Source organism: Mus caroli, unplaced genomic scaffold, assembly GCF_978045245.1.
Source record: "Mus caroli unplaced genomic scaffold, Mus_caroli_1 scaffold_3, whole genome shotgun sequence".
NCBI lineage: Eukaryota > Metazoa > Chordata > Mammalia > Rodentia > Muridae > Mus > Mus caroli.
In genome coordinates, this window is record NW_028227258.1 from 58978925 (window position 1) to 58999986 (window position 21062).

Consider the following 21062-nt stretch of genomic DNA (forward strand, 5'->3'; position numbering starts at 1 on the left):
AGCGCTCTGTGTCCCGTGTTCTCCGAGTGTGTGGTTCTGAGGTGGGAGGGGGAGTCTGGCCTGCAACTCCCTCGTGCTGTGCAGGCTACAGAAGCATAACAGGGGTGGGCAGCTCCATAGGAGGCAGCAGGGTAGGGGAGGCTGACCCTCCTCCAGGGCTACCCACTCTTCCTCCACTATTCTCAACTCCTTGACTCTTCAAGGAGAGCAAGGTGATTTAAGCCACTTGTGTGTCTTTGACATGGATGTCCAAACAGGAAGCCAAAGGGAACTGGCGGTTCAGTTTTGGGTTTATAAAGGGAGCGTGTGACCAGGAACCAACAAGTCCAACTATTTGTGCTATAATTCTCATCTGTCTGCAGCCAGGGAACTCTCTCGTGCATTGAGGTAACATGATATAAGGCGGCTGTCACTGCTTAGAAATTAAGGTCTCTCCACTGCCCGTGGAATGTGATCGAGCCTGTGTTTAGAAGTCAAGCAGAGTTTGTGCTGAACCCTCCATACCTGCCAAGAGAAGCTGATGTGAACCAGGTGGCCTGCTTCAAGCAGAATTCAATTACCCAGATGGCAACTGCTTCTTAATTCAAAACTTTCACTGCGCCTTTTTTTTTTCCATTATGAAAAATGAGAGGGTGAAGAGAATATATTGAGTTTGAGCACTTCTGGTTTATGAGATTAGAGCCATAGGAGGGAAGTGTGTCCCTGGCCTGTGCTGGCTCCCTGCAGCTCCAGCCCCAAGCAAGATGCCTGCCTGGCATGGTGTGGCTGCTGGTTCCTGGAACTGAAGTGACCTGCCTGTAACACAGCTCCCTCTTGGGTCTGTTCTTAGGAGGATAGAATAGCTTTCCCCAGCTAATTAGCAATTTTATTAGCAGATGGCATCTGATTGGGGCGGGGGGGGGGGGAGCTGGGAGAGAAAGAAAAGGAGAAAGGAAAATAAATTGCATTTGGAGACAATTCGACAATATTTTTCTCCCTAAGGCTGTTCGGCATCAGCCCCTATGGTGAGGACCCTGGGTTTTCAGGCTTCTTACTCTGCAGGTGTCTTGTCTGGATGGCAGCTGTGACATTTTGGTGGCCTTATCCCCCTTGGTTCTTAACAGGTTCTGTACTAACCAATTATTCAGACAGGCAGGGCATGGGGTGACCCATGCCACCTGACTTGGTGGGACCGGCGGGTTGTGTGTCAGCAGCTAAGTTGCTGGTTGGATGAGAGCAGGAGAGAGGGAGGGAGAGAGAGTAGAAGTGGATTCCGCTCTTACTCCCTCCTCTTTTACATCAGTATCTGTGAATCTTCATCCTTCTTGGGTCCTTACATCTCCCAGGCTGAGCAGGTGTTTGGAATCAAGATAATTCCTTACACTTCTGAAACAGTTACTGTTTCAATCACCACTACCACTGGGAGCATCACCACCACCAGCCGCATCTGGACCACCATCATCTGCATCTCTGCCACCTCCACCAGCACCTCCATCACTTTCACCAGTCACCACCACCATCATTATCTCACCACCATCACTGTCTCCACCACCTCTACCTCTACGGCTATGTCTGCAAGCAAATATCAAATGTCAAGTTGGCAGGAACCTTTCAAGAAGGCAGAACAGTAAGATTCATTGCCACAAGGAACAAATACAACTGGAGCTCTTTGGGCGATTGAAGCTAAATTATTCATTAATTTGGACTCTTCTTCCTTTTTCTATCCCCCATAATGCCAATCTTTATTGTGAGATTGGTTGCCAGGTGGCTTAAGTTTTCTTTAGTCACTGCAATTGCATTAAGCACTGGTTTCTGACAATGCCAACAACAACAGAAGCCTCTGGTCTACTCGGGAGTTTCATTTAACAACACGGATCAGGAAACCAGAAGAAAGACAATGCCCTGTCTTCCCAGAAAATTGAGCCATCTTTGGGTTAGGGGGTTGTTTGTTAACTGATTGTGAAACGTAAGCTTCAACTCCAGTCCGTTTCTCTTCCATCCTCAACAATTTGGAAGACGCAGTTGGGGGGGAAGTAGTGGAGAATGAGGATCATGCTGGAAATTAAGAAATCTTGTATGTGCTTTTAAATAAAATGAGTAGGCCATCGGGAAGGTATAGGGAGGAACAGATGTCTTGAGATTCTGAATTTGACAGGGCTAGAGGGCCGTTGATGAGCAGACTGGCTGTGGAAACTTAGCACTGTTTCTTTCCTGCCAAAGAAATCTTTGCAAAGCCACACCCCTTCTCAAAACCCTGCCACATCTCCCTGTGACCTCCAGAATGAAGCTCAAGCCCTGGAGGACTTCTAAATCCTCGCCAGGTTGTTTGATACTACCTCCCCAAGTCACCACTGACTCCTCCCCTTCCTTACCCAGGCTCAACCGTTATGAATTGTGATAGCCCATCATCCACAGACCAGGTTTATATTCTGAAGATTTTACCCACATGCTGTGTTTGATTTGAGTTTCCTTGATCTTCCTGAGTCTGTCTCTGAAGGTCCAGTCAGGGATGTTTCCTGTCCCTTGGCAGAGCTGGCTGCTTCTTCCTCCGTGCTCTAATAACGTGAGATCTAGCTCCTCTCACCATATTTCTAACTGTCTCCTCCAGCATCTTTCTTTCATGCTTCATGCTCAGTTCTTCCAGGATGGAGAGAATTCCTTTTGGTCTTTACACATTAACACCAGGCATGGTGTTAGGCTCTGAAATAAGCCTGGAGATCCTGTAATAGTTATTCTGGGGACATTTGGTTGTTTTGCTTTTTGTGTTGAGGAGGTATTGTTTTGTGTAAAATGGTTCTTATCACCATTAACTAATACAGGAGCACCAGATTATGGGTTGGGGAAGGCTCTTTGTGAGAGAGGAAGTAAAAGATGGAGCACATCCTAGGGACTTCCTTGTAAGAGTTCACACATGGGGGCGGGCATCCATCACTAAAATGGCAGTCTCTTGGCTAAACATAAGCTGTTAGGAATTGAGCTGGTTACTATTTTCATACCTGGCCTACTTTTCTGTTGCTTCTATGACCATTACAAAAGCTTCCAGACTTTTATAAATGAATCAACCTACACCAAGATGGCCTTGTATCCTCTCCTCTTAAGGTAGCTCTTTCCTACGAAGAAAATGTGTATATTCTCTGACACCCAACTCTGGTATCTTGGCATCTCTAGTAGGACCAACCTCAGTAGGACCAACCTCCGTACAACACTTTTGATTGGTTTTGTATAGAAGATTTTCAGGCCAAGAATAGTGAACCCATCTGGGCCAAATATGACACTTGCTTCCTCAAGGTTTACCCTTCTGAAGTCAACCACCCATGCTGCCCTTTCTAGACTCAGGACTTGCTCATGCTCAGCCTGCCTGAAGCTGCACATCTGGATGGCCAAAGATGAAACTCTAGAAAGGGAATATTTCCAAGTCCCAGACCCCTTCCTGTTTGTCGTTTGATTTTTCTTTGCTGTGTTGATCTATGTAAACAATGAGTTTTTCACTGCAAGGATGCTATACTGTTTCTCAGTGTTTGGGGTGGAGATGAAGGGAGTACAAGTCTTGGGTGGTGAGTGCTAGAATGTAACTGTCTTTTTGCTACTTTGTGAGTTCTTTTTCTTTTCCACCCTTCCCCACCCTTTTCCCATCCTTCCAGTGCCCTAACACTAGGTAGAAGAGAGAAAAGGATACAAAGAAAAGGAGGAGACATTATCACTAGACTACTCCCTGCTGATTAGGGGCATCTAGTTCCTTGGGGGGGGGGGGGAGTTTGATCTTTACTGCTATCAAGATACCTAGTATCTTCTTTCTTCTTCTCCTTTCTTTGCACAAGACTTAATAAACCTCTACCAATAACCAACCAACAACCCATCACCTCTGGAGCCCTAGCATTTATATACCCTCTGAAAAGTACCCACAATTCCAAACAATGCAAAATCACAGAAACTATATGCCACTGGCAAAATCACATCCCTGCACAAGGCAAATCATAGTCAGCTGTTGTAGACAGTCTGAAGCAGCCCCATATCTCACACCTGGGATTAAAATGAAAAATATGCTTCTAATGTTTCTGTGTTTTTAAAGAAACCAAAATTCTCACTACACTAGAAAACAGAATTCTGATTTGTAAATTCAGGAACCAGAGTAGAGCACAGAAGAAACAGTTAAAATACCTTTAGTACCACTTTATTTTTAAATGCTGCTCTTAATGAGAGTAAATTATTTAAGTGACAGTTTCATTAAAAGGATGGCTAGTAAAGGACCTAAAACTTAGATTCTGTTGTGGTTGGCAATAATCTATGACAATCACCAATTTTATGCTGAACCTTCAACATTCCCAGATGTACAACTTGAAGTCTTCTATAGCCATTAGTACTTGAAGATATAACAAAGAACTTTCAAAAGATACACCAAGGAGCTTTCAAAAGGAATTAGGAGCTTAGTAGGAAATGGAATTTGGGAGGAAAGCTTACAGGAACTGGAGTTATTTCTCTGCTAAATGGAATGGCTAGCTAGCTTTATGCATGGACTGCACTTTTAAAGTAGCCAGTAGTGAGGAGGTAAAATAGCTCAGTGGGTACAGGGGCATGCTGCCAAACTTGACAACCTAAGTTCAATCCTTGGAAAGAGAACCAACTTCTGCAAGTTGTCGTTGTGTATCTTGTGGCATGCCCTGCACCTAAAAAAAAAAAAAAAAAAAAAAGTGTGATTTTTAAAATTAAAAACCAAGCAGGCAACAATTTATCTGCTGTCAAACAGGAGAAAAATAAATGGATTTTCCTTGTAGGGGTAGAAATGAGCTAGGAAGAACTTTTCAGGTGATAAACACAGTTGGTTTGAAGGAAGGAGAGGGGCTCTCTTGGGGAGCCTGGGAATGGGTAAACTATAAAGAAGGCTACTTAATGCATGTTTACATGCTAACTCTAGGGCAAGCAGGGCCAAGGAAAATCTCATCATCCCAAATTCTTAGCTCATTGATGGCCCAAATATTTGCTTCCTATAGAAAATGCTAATTAGCTGTGGGCTCCAAGCCATCTCCTAAAGTCCTTAATTGCAACGTTGTGTTTATTCAACTCTGCAAGTGCTCACTCTAAGTGCTAATGTTCTTGGCTCAGAACCCTGACTTGCATCATATTTTTCAGACATCTGCTGACTCTGTTCACAGTGATTGGGTCAATCCTTCTTAGCTGGGATCAGAGCCTCCTCCTGGAGACAGCCACACCTGGCAGCCCTGAGCTCTGCAAATGCCTAGTCTGAGCCCATCCATTTAACTATGCTCCAAGCTAACAGTTTGAAAGCGTTGCTAGATTAAGGAGGGAGGTGTAGTGTTCATTACTCCCTGAATCTCGGTTTCATCATCACAAAAAGAGGAGCATGTGTATCTTTGATTTCTAAGATTTCATTCAGAAATCTCTCCTGAGAATAGCGGAGGAAATCCCTTTCAAGAAGAGACCTTCGGGGGCTGGAGAGATAGCTCAGTGGTTAAGAGCACCGACTGCTCTTCCAAAGGTCCTGAGTTCAAATCTCAGCAACCACATGGTGGCTCACAACCATGCATAATGAGATCTGATGTCCTCTTCTGGTGCATCTGAAGACAGCTACAGTGTACTTAGATATAATAATAAATAAATCTTTAAAAAAAAAAAGAAGAAGAGACCTTCAGTTACCTTCCTCAGATGGTGTACCTCTTATACCTAAGACCTCCACACTTCTATCTTAACCATGGCTTGATTTTACTTGGTTCTGGTGTTTCGTTGTTGTTGTTGTTTTGTTTTGTTTTTCTTTTGTTTTGTTGATGGTTTTTTTAAGACAGGATTTCATTATGTATCCCTGGCTGTCCTGGAACTTGCTCTATAGACCAGGCTGGCCTCGAACTCAGAGATCCGCCTGCTTCTACCTTCTGAGTGCTGGGATTAAAGGCGTGTGCCACCATCACCTTTACTTGGTTCTCTACCCATATCCACAACTCTCCATTTCAACAAGGCAGAGTCTTTCCATCTCTTTTTCCATGGGGAGTTGGTTCTACGTTCAGACACCAAAGTATGAAGTTCAAAGATAGTTTAAGTTTCCAAATTCAAAGCAACCCACACAACACACACACACACACACACACACACACACACACACACACACACACTATTTGGAGCCATGTAAGAACTCCAGGACAGGTTAAAAACTATTGTATGAAGTCAAGAGCAAAGTGCAGGGTTTAATTAGACGTCCATACTGATTTTGCCCTCTCTCCATCCTTGAACACAACTAGAAACCCAGGGTCTCCTGAGAGGCTGTCAGCACCCCAAGCTGCAAGGAAGCAGCTGTGGAGATAAAGCAGAGTCTTGACCTACCAGGCTTATCTTGATGAGTGAGTGGATGAGTAAGGAGGACCACAGCTCAGGCGTGTGCTTTCTGCATTTTAGTTGTTGTGTTTTCCCATTTAGATCAGAGTCTATAGGAAATTCATCTTAAAGTAAGGTCTTCAGTAAGCAAAGCCTGCTGCACAGCGGCAGTGATCTGCCACACACAGGAATGCACTTTCTTAAGTCTAGCTAATACTCTGTGACCTTCAGTTGAACTAACAGGGCTGATACCGGTGCTCTGGATTTGAAGGGTCTTTCCCCAGAATCGTGATTTTAAATTTTGCTTATAGTTCCTCTTCTGTCTGAGCCCCAAACTGATTTAATCAAGTTCTGTAGATCACTGGAAGAGATAAAGGCTGCCTTCTGCTATAAGCAACAGTTGTCTAAGCAACCGTTGTTTCTAAGAAGTACTGAGAATTGTTCTATGGAAGAATTGATAACACAGTGCCTAGTTGTTTGAGTGTTTCTCCTTCCCTTACCCTCCCCCCACCCCCACCGTTTTTTGCAAGCTCTACATCCTACAAAGCATTGACACTTGAAGTTGATAGAAGTCTATATCTAAGAAGTTAGTGTTTTCCTTACTTCTAGGTATTTTCAGAGATGGAAATCGAGTTTCTCCTCTGAATCCTAAGCTTCCCCAGACTGCTTGCTTTCCTGAGATTGGTAAGAACAACAACAAATACTTTGTTGTTTCTGATGTTAAGTTTCAGCCATCACAGCGCCTGCTTAGCCACTGAAACGAGAGGCCCCGCCCTGCAACTCTGCCAGGCCAAGAGTGGGATGCGACTGGCTGGGAGTGAGTCTGATGAGCCCCTCAGGGTAACCATGGATGCTGTGGATGCTGTTCTTCAAAATGCTTGAGCCACCTCTTTTACTAAAGATGGGTGTTCTTTTGGGTTTCAGGTTTCTCTGCAGTAAAAAGGAGAATCTCTCCAACAAACAGTTTAATTCCCCCTCCTCTTTTGCAAGAAGATTTCATTTTCATACAGTGCTGTGAATGAATTTCTTACTGACTTTTTTTTTTTTTGATAGTCATTTGGGGGTCATAAGGAAAGGGAAATGTAAGTGATGCGCGCACGCGCATATATGTCCTGAAGCATTTCTCTAGTGGTGGAGTGAGAGGACCCCAGGAGGAAGGAATCAAAGAGAAAGCACCATCCGCCGCCGCCTATGATGCCCGCCTGGATTCTGCAGAGAGGAATCCCTCGGAGTCGTGCAGCTGCTGTCCAACCCCGGCCCCTCGAGACCCCAGAAAAACTACGCTGAGCAAGTAGACTAGCCCCGACTGCGCCGCACCCACTGTGGACCTTCCGCACCCTACTCCGCAGGCTGCTCACTTAAGTCCCCAGTGTTCTGCAGGCGGGCGCGCTCCGTAGCCCTCGAGAGACCCAGACAACCGCGTCCTGGGCACCGGCGCCCTCCTGCCGAGAGCCCCGGGCAGGCAGTCGCTAGCGCGGTCGGGGCCCGGCTGGGAGGGGTTAGAGGCGGAGGCGGAGCCAGCTGGAGCCGGTGTCAGGTTGCTCCGGTAACGGTGACGTGCACGCGTGGGCGGAGCCATCACGCAGGTTGCATATTTTAGGAAGTGAGGAGGAGGCACGGGCTCGAGCTGCGGCTGGGTCTGGGGCGCGGAGCCTCGGCGGGAGGAGGCGGACACGTGGCAGCGGCGGCAGCAGCGGCGGCAGCAGCGGCGGCCTCGGTCCGGGGCGCCGGCCGTCCTCCCTCTTTCCTCCCGCGGCAGCCCTAGTTCCCGCCTCTCGGCTCCCCCGGCTCCGCTCTCCCGGCCGGGAGCTGCTCTCTTCTCTTTCTAGTCTCCAGCAACAGGACCCGGCGCGGGGCCCGCAGCGCCGCCACCATGGGGAAGGGGGTGAGTGTTTGGCGAGCCCGGGCCCCGGGCGGGGGCGCGGGAGGAAGCGGCTTAGAGACCGGGCTCTCAGCAATGGAGGGGCGGGTGCTGAGCGCGGGCAGCGGCCCGGGAGGAGGAGCACCCGGGGCGGCATCTCTGAGCCGGGCGCCTGCCCTGCCTGAGCCCTCTGGTCGCTTTCACCGCGCGCCTTGCGCTTCCTTTCTCCCTCCTCCCACCGTGCCCAGGGGAAGGAGCGCTCCTCCCCTTCCCCCGGGGAGCTCCGCCAGGGCCCCCTCGCGGTGGCGGTCCTCGCCGCGGCCCGGCGCCGGCGAGGGCAGCCTCCGGGTCGAGACTCCCTTCTCCTGGAGGCGCTGGGGCTCGGCCAGCTCCCCGCAGAGGCGACCGCCCTCCTCCAAAGGAAAAAAACTGGCTTCCCCTTCGGCCGAACTAGCCCAGCGAAGCTGGTGCCAGAAAGGGTGTGACTTCACAGCCCAAAGATAGCCTTTAAGGTATACTTTTGAGAGCTTTAAAATGGGCCACTGTCCATAACAGGATGTGCCTTTGGTAACTGGTGTTATCGTCTTAACGACGGGGAGGGGTGTATGGTTTTATGTCGGACCACAATTCTTAAATGGGGCCAGGCTGACCCTCCAGGGTCGCAGGGTACTGTCAATCTAACAAAGGACTGGAGACTGGGCAGTTGATGGTGTTAGAAAAGCCATGCAGGTTTCCTGCACTGCTGTCTCACCCGAGAGCGGTTCCCAAAGAGAATGAGGGAATCGGGCACGAACAACACTGAGTTCCCACCTCGGTTACTGCTATCCACCTCGGAAGAGTTAGTTCCTGACCTCAAAGTAGCAGATTAAAAACTTTAAAAAATAACCCTGAAAATATCAGTTCCTAGCTTGAAAAAGCACCAGTCATGAGAATACAGGTGGGAGAGTCCACTCCACCCTCTTCAGGGCTGACCAAGCAGACAAGCTGTAGACACTCTGCAGGTCCTAAGGCACCCGGGTATATACTGGATGGAGCCAGAGGGAAGCACATTCTTTGGAGACTTGAAAGAGATGATTATAAGACGTGGGCCAGGAAGAGTGAATAGTGACCCCGGTAGTGTCCACTGTGGGCTGGTCAGCGTATGCAGCATCCTAGCAAAGAACTGATTCCCTCCTGGCCTCCACTTTCCACGATGGAAACCGGATCTATGTGTCACACCATCCTACATGCCATCCAAGCCGTTCCTATAAACCATTTATTCCTTAAAGCCCATCTTTTATCTCCTATCCCCTCCGAAAAGTATCTTTGTCATTTGGAGACCTTGAGCAGCTTTTAGGGAGTGTAAAGCCTAGGAAGGTGAAGTGACTTGTTCAAGGTCAAACGGTTGTTTAGTGGCAACAGGTGCTGAACAACCTGTTGCTCTCAGCTTACACATAACATCTGCCTCTGAAGCATCATTTTGTGTGCAAAACTCTGAAGTTATCCTCCAGAAGAAATTGGGGTGTTTATAATAATAAATAATCCAGGAGGATGTTTAAGTCAGAGTTAAGCCTTTAGGCCTAGGACATAGGCACTCAAGTGCTACAATAACAGTTCAACTGAGAATTTAGTCAAGTTCAACCGAAGTGTTTCATGTACCCTAACAGGTGTCTAGCGAAGTTAGTATTTGGAGTACTCTATACATTGGATATTAGGTTGCCTGCGTGCATTCATGTATGAGTGCATGTCTTTGTGGCTTACAATGGCAAACTGGTCAGAGGAATATTTCATACTGAAATGTTGGGATTTTTCCACATGAGGATTAAAATGTGGGTGGAGCGATGACTAAAACCCTCTTGATAATTGGTTAACCAAGAAGCTTAAAGGCAGCTAATTTTTAAGGTCATTGTGATCTTCTCCCCACCCCCACCCCTTTTCTCAAGTGCCATCTAGGGTCTAGGTGTGGGTGATATCTCCAAATGATTCTTCCTAACTATCAGAACTGGGGTCTTGAACATTTGGTAAGAAAAATGAAAGCCCGGCTTGCTGAATCATTCCTGGATAAAATAGGATTTTGTTCCTTATTTCTTATTCAGTGTTTTTTGCCAGTGACTCGGCTTATAGCCTCATAAGGCCTACCACCCACAACTGTTTAGCTCACCCAAGGTGCACATCATAATTGTTTAGAAATGTAGGAGACTTGGCTTGTTTGTTTAAAGTTTATAAAAGGTGGGAGAAGGAAGAGTCTCTCTAGCCTTTCATTTCAGTCCTGGATTTGGTTTAATATTAACTTAGATGCTGAGAAAAGAAATCCTAGCTTATGGGTAGTGATTTAAAGACCAGGCAGGGAAAGAGGTGACACAAGGTACACATGTCAGCAGGAATCTTGGTTGTAGGGTAACATTATCAGCTGCCCTTTTGGAGCTAAACTCGAAAGTGTGACTAAATACCCACTGGCTGCTATAAAGCTAGTACTTTAGACTCAAAACCCTGTGAGGTAGAGTCTTCCCAGTGGAAAGTGGCCCAGCCTGGACAGGACCAAGTAAGGCGCGCTTACAGGACACACTGGGGCTGGTCCTGGAAGGCCAGGAAAACAGAAAATAGGCTGTGAGGTTGTTTCCACCTTGTAAGATTGAAACAGTTCATGCCTGGAAGGTTATCGGCACTCACCTACTCCACCACCCCTCCACCCCCATTATAAGGCTGTGTGTTCTTGGCTGCTGGCTGTTTGTTAATTTGTAGCGTTCTCTGCTGGCAAGTTTGTAACAATGGTGACTCACCTTGGGGTGGAAGAGTAAGAAACCGGAAGGCTGCTCTTTATAAACCCAAGATGATAGAAAACACCCCCCACCCCACCCAAAAAAAAAAAAGCTTTATAAAGGTCTAGTAGGGTGTTTATCCAGTTGAGGGCTAAAACTTAGAATCACATTTAAGAATAAAGAGCAGGCCCAGTGTTAGAGCAGAGACTTGGCACTCGCACTGATCCGTCCCTGAACTCTTCAAAACCAACGCCTGAGGATTACTTAGCAACAAGTGCACGGAGAAGTGACTTTCTCTTCTCCACAGACTGTTCTTTTAGGAGTACCTCAATAATGAGAGGGAACCATTAACTAAACAGCCCTGAAGGACTCTATATGAAAAGCTAAGTTAAAGTATTGCTTCATTTGAAGACAAGCAGGTTTTTTGAAAAAGCACAGCCTGGGAGCTCTGGTTTCTGGTCTGGCCAGATGTACAGTCCTTGCCCTGAGAGCAAGTAGAGTCCTCTGTGTGCTGTGTGGAGTGAGGGCCGTACCAGTGTGCCGGGGCTTCCTAAGTCATCAGGGCTGGGAGACACAGATCTGCTGAAACAAACGGCTGCTCTCCAGGCCCAGGCCCTTCAAAGCAGTGGAACTGTTTTCTTTCCCCTGAGAAATATTAACGATAGGGAAAAATTGAGAAGTCCTGTTAACTGCTCCTCAAAGGGAAGTATTCATTGGCATGACTGGGCACTGTATCACTGTCCCACAAGCAAATCCAATCAGCAGCATCTTAGACTTTCCGTCAACATTCACGTTTCAAGTGAAGACTTTCACCATGATCAGTGGTCATTTTTAACTTCTTAAAAGTGTCATAGGGAAAAATGGCAGTTTCCCAGCTAGAACACTGGTGCTGGGGGGGGGGGGGGGGTGGCTGCCAGCCAACAGGCCTGAAGAAGAAATCCGAGTGTCAGATCAGATGGGCTCCCAGTAATCAGAGTGGCTGGGTTTGCATAACAAAGCACTGGGCAGACTTTCACCAGCCCTGTCTAATTCTAGATTACTCTGAGACTAGGGCTAGGGGGTACTAATGTGAAGTAAAGGGAGTGTTATATTGCAACAATCTTTAAACACTCCTTCCTTTATATGTGTATTTGGGGTGGGGACTAACGAGCAGAGTCGGGTCTGAACATTCTCACTTTGCCTTGAATTGAGAGTATGAGAGGAAGTGTGTTCTTTGGCTGGAGTCAGAGCGAGTGTTCTCTGCATATGACTCACCTCATTAGCCGTGCTGAAATCTGGTGTCGGGAATCCATAAGATGTTCTTAACATGTATTTGTTGGGTGTATGGGATAACAGATTCTGTGAATTAGAAAAGAGGAAACCACACATACACACACATTTTTACCCTGATTTGGTTTCATTTGGGTCCTAAGCCAAAGGGATTTTTTTTTAATCCAATAGACCTCATTCTTCAGTTGCTTTGTGATTTTACAGTGAAATGCATCTGGGCACTGTCTCTTAGCAGGTTTTACTCAAACCCCACTTAGTACCAGCAATCTCATCTTCTCTGCTGGTGATTTGAAAGGTTGATTGATGGTGGTGCAGGCTTTATCTTTGGAGCCTTCATTATTTGGGGAACTAGTAATCACTGTAACGGTTTGTCATCCTTGGGCCCTGGTGTTTATCTTTCCAGTCTGTTATCCTGCTGTTATTCAGAGCCTTGGGGCAGTTGGGGTGCACAACCTGTCTGTTTGCATGCTCTCTGTCTCACTTCCATGGCACCAAGCTGTGTTTCTGTAGGCCTTCAGCCCTTTGCCCTCTTCAACCCAGCAGCAGTCCCTTTGCTTCCTAGGCTCCAAACCACCTATCAAAGAGTGATCAGGGCTTCCTGGAAACTGACGGCCCCTCTGCAGTGCTGGTTCCAGTTTTTAAGCTATTCTCTCTCAAACCAGAATGATGAGGAAAAAGGGGGCTGGGGTATAGGGGAGGGCAGGTGGAGGGTGTTAAGGCATGAGCAGGACGTTTTGATTCATTCAGGTCTCTTGGGGTGATCAAATGTCCCATGGGGCTGGTGCTTTTTAGTAAGAAGAAAAAGAAATACATTTTAAGAAGAAGAAAATCTAAAATATAGGAATTCTTCACATACTCTTACCATTTTTATTTTTTTCAAATGGTCACGGTACATTCCGTGGCCACAAGGGTGGACTAGCAGGGTTGTTTAAGAATTCACCAGGGAGGCAGGTTAGATGATGTTCCCATGGGATGAGGGAACCCAGTGGCTGATCACGGTCCTGTGACTGATGGATACAGCCCAAGTTTAGGGACTGAACTGGCTTCACAAAGGACCCAGTGCTCTGGCTTCATAGGAGTACATTTCCAGCATGCATGTCTTCAGGAGTGAAAGGAGGGACCTGTGGCACGGTACGGGGTTGGGGTGCCCCTTGGTTACCTCCTCTGCAGAGAATTGCTATTCCAAAAGTATCACTGTGGGCTGGAAAACAGCTAAAGGCCTATGACTGTTTACCCATTGTCTTCCATTTGCCAATTCCCACCTAGCACAGGCTTGGTAAATCCCTTAGGTCTCCAGCTAGAAAGATGAACCCACCGGAAGCCATTTAGGCTGAGCATCAGTTGGAAATGTAGCAAACTAGGCCAGAGTGATACTTTCTTTAACATATTTCTGAAAGTTACCTCTATAGGAAGCAAGGAATGGCAGTAATGTGTGTAGTGACTGGGTTATCATAGTGACCTTTGTGCTGTGTTTGACCTTTTCAGACAGAGCTGAGTTTGAGGTTTTGATGAGAACCAGGAAAATTGGGGAATACTCCCCCACTTTGTACTAACAGTTGGCCAAAACTAGGCAGAGCCTTCTGTAGCTGAATCAGGCTGTGTCTGACTTCCCTGCCAAATTGGAGTTTGCCAAATTGAGTTTGAAGGTGCTGTCTCCACAGCCCTCTTGGCCAGCTATGAATCAGCAACATTTGGAGCAGTTACTTTGCCATATTGGTAGCCTCTCTTGCTAGTCAAAAGCTTTTGTTCTCAGTTCTGGAAACAATGTGGGGGTTGTTTTGTTTTGTTAGGTGTTCTGTTTTCAGATTGTACTAACCAAACTATCAGACTGTGTTAGGTAAGTTAATAGTTGTGACAAAGCTGCTGTCTAAGGCTGACTGTTCAAGGTCATGTAGCTGGCAAGTGGCAGTGCTAGGGTAATGACATGGGCCAGAATTGAAAGCACCACCCACTGACCTCGCTAATGGGAGTGGGCATCTTAGACTTCCAAGTACCCTTTGGGCAAATCAGAGGGCATTTCAGAAGTCTGTAAGGGTCTCCTGAGTTCTCTGGCTGTAGAACCAGAGGTGTTGCTGGTGAGTGGAAGTCTTAGAAGGCCCCCCTAGGTGCTAGTGCACAAAGCAGAGGCCGTGTTGGTGGCTGTGTAGGCATCAAGTTGCAGTCTACTGGGGAGGAAGGTCCTTATTTAAATCTCACTGCAGAGTGTGTGTGTGACTATGTATGAGTGTATTTGTGTGAAAGTGTGAGAAATTGTGTGTGTGAATGTGTGACAGTGTGTTTTTGAGTATGTGTATGAGAGTGTGTATGTGTGAGAAAGGTGTGAGAGTATGTGAATTGTGTGTGTGAACTATGTGGGTGTATGATCCTCATGTTATTGTAATTATTGGTAAATTTGCAGCTGCCTTCTACCTTCCCCAAGCACATTTCCTCCTGTAAGTGATGAATTAACTGAAGAAGAGGAAGGAAGATTTTCCACTCTAAAAGGTCACGGGGATTTCTTGTTCCCTTATTGTGAGGGCCAACATAAAGTCTTGTTACATATCTATTTTGTCTTTGCTCTTCCCATCCAGGGTCTTCTCCTTCCATCTCCAACGTGTCTTCCTCATGTCCAAAGGCGCAGTAGCTTTAGGAATCTCTGGGAAGGTGGAATCTGGAGGACACATAGGTTGAAATAGTGACACACCCAGCCTTGAAGTGTCACGTGGAGTAAATAATGCCTTGCTATAACTTCCTAGTTCTTAAATTAGAATGGAAAAGATTAATAACCTAGCTTACTCCCCTGCAACCAACTGCCCTTTTGAGGATGGCACAGCCTGTTGAATGCCCCTTCCAGATAAGCTAGAGACACTCAAAGGGAGTCGCTGGAGTTAGTGTTCTTGCTCTGTGGTGCTGAGTGAAGAAGCAATCTCGTTTTTCTAATTGAGAAAGGAGAAGTTCCATGCCTGGTGCCCAAACAAGCAGGAAGGTCAGCGGAGCCCGGGAAGGAACACCGCACCACTCCCTGCTGCGACCTTTGTTTTTAAAAGAAATAAGGAAAATGTTGTCTTACCCCACACCATAAACGCATACTTTTTCAGCTTTGAAATTACAGTTCTTGGTGCCCATAGGAACCTAAGGATCTCTTGACCCACACCAGGAAGAATTAACATTAAATTATTGTTTTACTTGTGGGCAAGAACTGATCGGATAAGCTGCCTAGTTCTTTTAGACAAAAATTGCCTACTGGAAAAATTAAGATTTTGAAGAAGTGATTTTACATGTTAATACTTTCCATGTCCCTTTTACAGCTGTCCCCATTTAAAAGTGCCTTAAATAGCATGAATTTATAAAGGAGTTTGGCTATTAGGAAATGTAGATTCCTCAACTTTACTCTCAATAGCTGTGAAGGTACAGGCAACACACTGCCTTTGTGATGGCTGATAAACGTTGGAAGGTATCCAGAGAGGGCTGGCTGTGCCAATATCTCTCTTCTCCCTCTTGCAGTGGAAAATGTGAGAAGTCTAAGAATAACCGAAGCACGCAGACAGTGAGGCTGGGGGATTCTAACACTGCTCCTCATGGAAGCGTATTTCCGTGAAATGGGACTTGCTTAAAAATGTATTGGGCGTATTTTAAAAGTCTGTTTAAGTTGGGCATGGTGGTGCACGCCTTTGATCTCAGCACTTGGGAGGCAGGGGCCAGACTGGTCTACAAAAGGGAGTCCAGGACAATCAGGGTCTGTTACACAGAGAAATCCTGTCTTGAAAAAAAAAAATCAGTTTAATCTGGCCACATAGGTAAAGGAGCCAAGTCGGCAGCCATGGAATGGCTTTACCGCCGTCAGATATGCAGAGAAACGCGCTCCATCCTAACTCCAGCACACAGCTCCACTCGAGAGGCCCTTGAAGCTGTGCTGACTCCATAGCAGAGAGAGAATGTTAGGAATGCTGACTGTCCTCCACTCTGCCCAACTCCACTCTGCAGATAAGGTGAAGATTCAAGGGCCCTGCTCTCAAGGAAGAAGTCATTTGTCAAGTCACATGGTGTTGAATAGCGTCACAAATACCCACTTCTCCTCCACGCACTAATCTGAGCAGCTTTCTCTTTGGAGCCTTCCAAAGTCAAGTGAATGCGTATTTTATTTGCTACTTACTAACTCTAAGTGACTGAAATACACGCTTTGGGGTTTTATCTTCATTTGGGACAACAAAACCCAGTGTAAATAGGAAAGTTCCCGGGTATAGCTTGATTAGCTTTTAATACACCACTTAAAGTTAGGAAATAGACCCACAAAATAATAGCAACAGCATTACCAAGCATTCATTGTAAGGCAAGGGAGGTGGCCTGCAGGGGAGAACCCTCTCCACTGCCTGACTTTGGAGTACCAAGTTCTGGTTTCATACAGATTGGCCCAGCACTCTTAACAGGGTGAGGGAGTGGAACGGTCTAAATTTAAACTATAGAATCAACATTTTCTCTAGAACTCCTTCCAGTCTGGAGAGGTGTAGGTGGATCCTGTGAATTACACGGTAACGCACGCGCTCTCCCTGCATCCTGCTTGTGTCAAAACATTTCCAGGGCCTTTCATTTGGGGAGATCTTATTTTAGGTTACAGAATGGGGTGGAGACTCCCTTTCTTTCATTTTCTTCTTTTTTGTTTTTGTAGCGTTATTTAAAATTTTTTTAGGGACCTTTAGATGTTTTGTTTCTCTCTGAAAAAAAATGAAATGTGGTCAATATCTTATGTGAATAGTAATGGTGTTTAAACTGTGTATAATGGCTTTGCAGCGAGAAGAATTTAATCATCATATCAGAGTGACTGGCACTTAGATGTATCATTAAATCCTCAGGAATGCTGTCTGAGTTGTCTGTCCTTATCGTGTTGTGGAAAGGGGAATTGGTCCTTAGGGAGTTGGTAACTTCCCTCAAACTTCTCTAACTGTTGGCTAGTAGGGCCCAGGACTTCAGTGTCTGTCTGATTGACAGTACAAATTTAGGCACTGGACTGGCCTCAAGATTACTAATGGAGCTGGGCGTGCTGGTGCACACCTTTAATCCCAGCACTCAGGAGGCAGAGGCAGGTGAATCTCTAAGTTTGAGGCCAACCTGGTCTACAAATTGAGTTCCAGGACAGCCAGGGCTATACAGAGAAACCCTGTCTCAAAACAAAACAAAACAAAAAATGATTACTAATAGAAACATGGTTTCATTCCTTCAGTAGGCAAGGCAGAAGACTGCAAAGTAGGGATTTTAACATCATAGCCACTGTTCATTCCAAATGGGAGTTGCCCTAGCAAGGCTGTTTGAAGCCTGTTACAACTTCCCCATTGTTCTGTATAACCCAGGGTGGACACAAGATGTCTTTAGTGGCAGTAATCCACCATGGATGGCCTTGGTTAGGTGCCTCCCTGTATAAGCCCCTAGGCTAGGTTGTGTTGTGCTGAATATTTACCCAGTGACTGTTCCAAAGCACTGTGTCCCTGTAGCTTCCATCCCTACACACACACACACACACACACACACACACACCCCACACAACCTTGTGTTCCCTCCCAGGCGCTGCACAGAGCTCACCCTCTCTCCCTTCCCCTCCTCCCATCTGTAGGTTGGACGAGACAAGTATGAACCTGCTGCTGTATCGGAGCATGGTGACAAAAAGGGCAAAAAGGCCAAGAAGGAAAGGGATATGGATGAGCTCAAGAAGGAAGTGTCTATGGTGAGTGTTGGGAAGAAAACTGGCTCTGTGAGTTTTCCTAAAAATTCATTGCACCCGAGCCCTGTGGGTGTATGCTTCTGCACCGGCCTAGGGCAGAGGACTGACGGGGTTGGTGCTGAAGAGTCTCCATTCTAGAAGCTATTAAAGGGTTAAGCAAGGTCTCTGTCTCCCCTCATAAGCAGTGGAAGCGTTCTTGGTACCACAGTCTATGCTTTTCTCTGAAGGATGCTGGTACTGCAGCCTCTTTAAGCTAAGGAGGCTTCTGTGACTTAACCCATCTCTAGCCAACCTGGACAGATGAGGTCCCCATCTAGACAAGTGGTTCCCCACCTGTGGGTTGCCATCCATTTGGGGTTGAACGGTTCTTTCACGGGGGTTACATATCAGGTATTTATTTACCGTATGATTCATAATAGCAAAATTAGAGTTGTGAAGTAGTAGTGAAAAAAAGTCACTGCTGGGGAAAGCAACAACGTGAAGAACTGAATTAAAGGGCCACAGCATTAGGAAGGTTGAGAGCCACAGTCCTAGACACCCAAGAGGCGTTGGGTTTCTCTGACTCAATTCAGCAAATGTCAGCCAGCATCGGAGAGGAAGCTCTCTCAGGAGACAGTTGTGAGGGTGATGTGGGAAGAAAGTTTCAATAGGGTTGAGGAGTGAGTGAGGGTGCTTTTTTTCCTTTTGATTTTAGGGTGTATAATTATTTTTTCCCTCCCCCTTAGGATGACCATAAACTCAGCCTGGATGAACTCCATCGTAAATACGGAACAGATTTGAGCCGAGTAGGTACCCGTTTGATGCCTGCCATAGCAAATCATAGTTTTCCCTGTGGTATTGTGTTCCGCCTTAGGTCAGACCTTACTAGGAGGATTGGACTGACAGCCGCCCGCCGTTGGCTGTGTGACATGCACAGAACTTTCTCTGTTGACATTTCTTCCCTGAAACCTTGTTGGAGTGGACATTAGTTTGATTCTCTGTTCCGGACGGAGCACCCGGTTTTGTAGGTGGTTCCAAAGCCAGGCTCCTTCACTCCATGGTCTACATTTGTAAAACTTGAGAGACACACAGCAGCTGCTTGCTGGGTTTTTAGCAGTTAGTGTCCTTGTACTTTTCTCCACCTGGATCATGGTGGTGTGACAGAACTTCTGTCACCCTGAGGTACAACTTATGTACAAATCTCAAAACACACCTTCCCTCCAAAATGTGTTTTGTATCTGTTTTAGTAAACAGTCTGAGCCTTTGGAACAACTGCCCCTGTGCTCAGAGAGGGCCTAGGCTCTGCTCAGACCCTCTGCTCCCTGTGGGCCAGGCTGCCTTCTCTAAGCATTTCACCTATTTATTGTTTTTATTAGATTCTTATGTCTGTGGGCTATCTGGGACTCCGAGTCAGTCAACTCATACACTGTGGGCCCTTTACTTTGTAAACTGGGTTTAGTAGCCTGTAAGAGATGGTCATTAAATTAAGCAGGCTCCAACCCAGTGATTGGGCGTGTAGACGGGGCTCAGACGTTAGGTGGTTGTTTTATTGAGCTAACAGTGGGTGCTGCAGCAGGCACATGACGCAGATGTGGATGCTGAATCTTGGAACTGGTCTTCTCTCTTTCCTCACTTCTCTCTTTCCTAGGTAGCCCCAAAGTTAAAAATACCAGACAGCATGTCCATAGAGGCACACGTTAGACAGAAATGTGTTCTGTCTCCTTCTAAGCTGATATTTTAGTAGTACAAGAGTAATCCTGTTTTCTCCTCTTAATGTGAGTCTTGTCTGCCACTGAGGTGGGTTTTAAGGCCCATTAGACCATGCAGACGGCTGTGCAGTGGCCTTTCCAGTGAGCACTGTTAAGCTGACGGGTTTCCCAGGAGTTAGCTGAAGTATGCGTGTGGGTGAGCCCTTCACGGCCGGGCCAGTGTTTTCGTTACCATTGTGAGAATGAAGTTCTGTACTTACAACTTGGCTGTTAACTCAGGAAGGCTTGGATTCCTGCAGAAACATTTTCCTGCTCTCCTGTTTTTAGGCTTCCCCCTCCCCCTTATAGAATCAATGTACAGAAAACTCTCAAAGCTCCTGACTTGCAAAACCGAACCAGTTGGTTAAAACCAAGATCTTTTCGGTATAAAAATCAACCTGATTCAGATTTTCCGCAGTTCCTTTTAAAGGGTGTTTTAAATGAGATCTTAGGGTATTACAGGCTCCTAGGGGAATGAGGTTTGTTTGTCTTCTGAGATTCCCTGCTTATTTTGGGGGAGTTACCCAGGCTTCACCTGGCTCTGCGGCCAAGAGCCTGTTTCTTCCGTGGATTTCTTGTTGTTGGAAGAGCGTGATGGCTTATGAATGCTGGTGTGCTCTGTCTGATGTACGCCTCTCTACTCCTCAGGGATTAACACCTGCAAGGGCCGCTGAGATCCTGGCCCGGGATGGCCCCAACGCCCTCACACCCCCTCCCACTACTCCCGAATGGGTGAAATTCTGCCGGCAGCTGTTTGGAGGCTTTTCCATGTTACTGTGGATTGGGGCCATTCTTTGTTTCCTGGCTTATGGCATCCGAAGTGCTACAGAAGAGGAACCGCCAAACGATGATGTGAGTTGTGTAGTTACGGTAGCGCTGTTGCCTCCTAGACCGTTTTGGCCGTCCCTTCTTCTCCCACTCTGGGTCATTCTGCAGGCCTGAGTGTGCCTACAGCTCTGCTGAGGTCTGCCTAGGTCTGCCTGGCTCTGCCTCCCACTGCTTGATGGCACAGCTCAGCTCTGCACTTAGGCGTGCTGGACTTGCCTAGAAAAGTTTGTCCTTTAGAAGTTCTTGGAAAGATATCATTGTTTTCATGAAGCAGGAGAAATAGACTCACCTAGGAGATTTGAAAAGGCTCATTAAGTCAATGGCCAGGAATCTGTAACTTCCTCTGTTTCTGAGCCTCCTGCCCACAGGATCTAGAGGGATAAATGTGAAGACACAAGCTCCCTATTCCTGAAGCTGTGACCCTTCCAGATGTGTTTTCTATTCCGTCTGAGCTACCTGACTATTCCCTCTGGGGCCTAACTTGTCTGGTTTTACTTCTAGCTGTACCTCGGGGTGGTGCTCTCTGCTGTAGTCATCATAACTGGCTGTTTCTCCTATTATCAAGAAGCAAAAAGCTCCAAGATCATGGAATCCTTCAAGAACATGGTCCCTCAGGTACCCACTGCTTCATCCTTCCCTTTTGAGAG

General features: G+C 46.6%; 1 protein-coding gene across 1 annotated transcript in view; it reads left to right on the forward strand.

Moving 5' to 3' along the window:
* Positions 1-7881: 7881 nt before the first annotated feature.
* Atp1a1 (ATPase Na+/K+ transporting subunit alpha 1) overlaps positions 7882-21062 on the forward strand; it is a 28803-nt gene continuing 15622 nt past the window's right edge. The window contains exons 1-5 of the mRNA XM_021157466.3: positions 7882-8185; positions 17753-17863; positions 18586-18645; positions 20236-20439; positions 20917-21030. Of these exons, the coding sequence (XP_021013125.1) occupies positions 8174-8185; positions 17753-17863; positions 18586-18645; positions 20236-20439; positions 20917-21030 (501 nt within the window). The 5' untranslated portion in view covers positions 7882-8173. The remainder of the gene's footprint in view (positions 8186-17752; positions 17864-18585; positions 18646-20235; positions 20440-20916; positions 21031-21062) is intronic.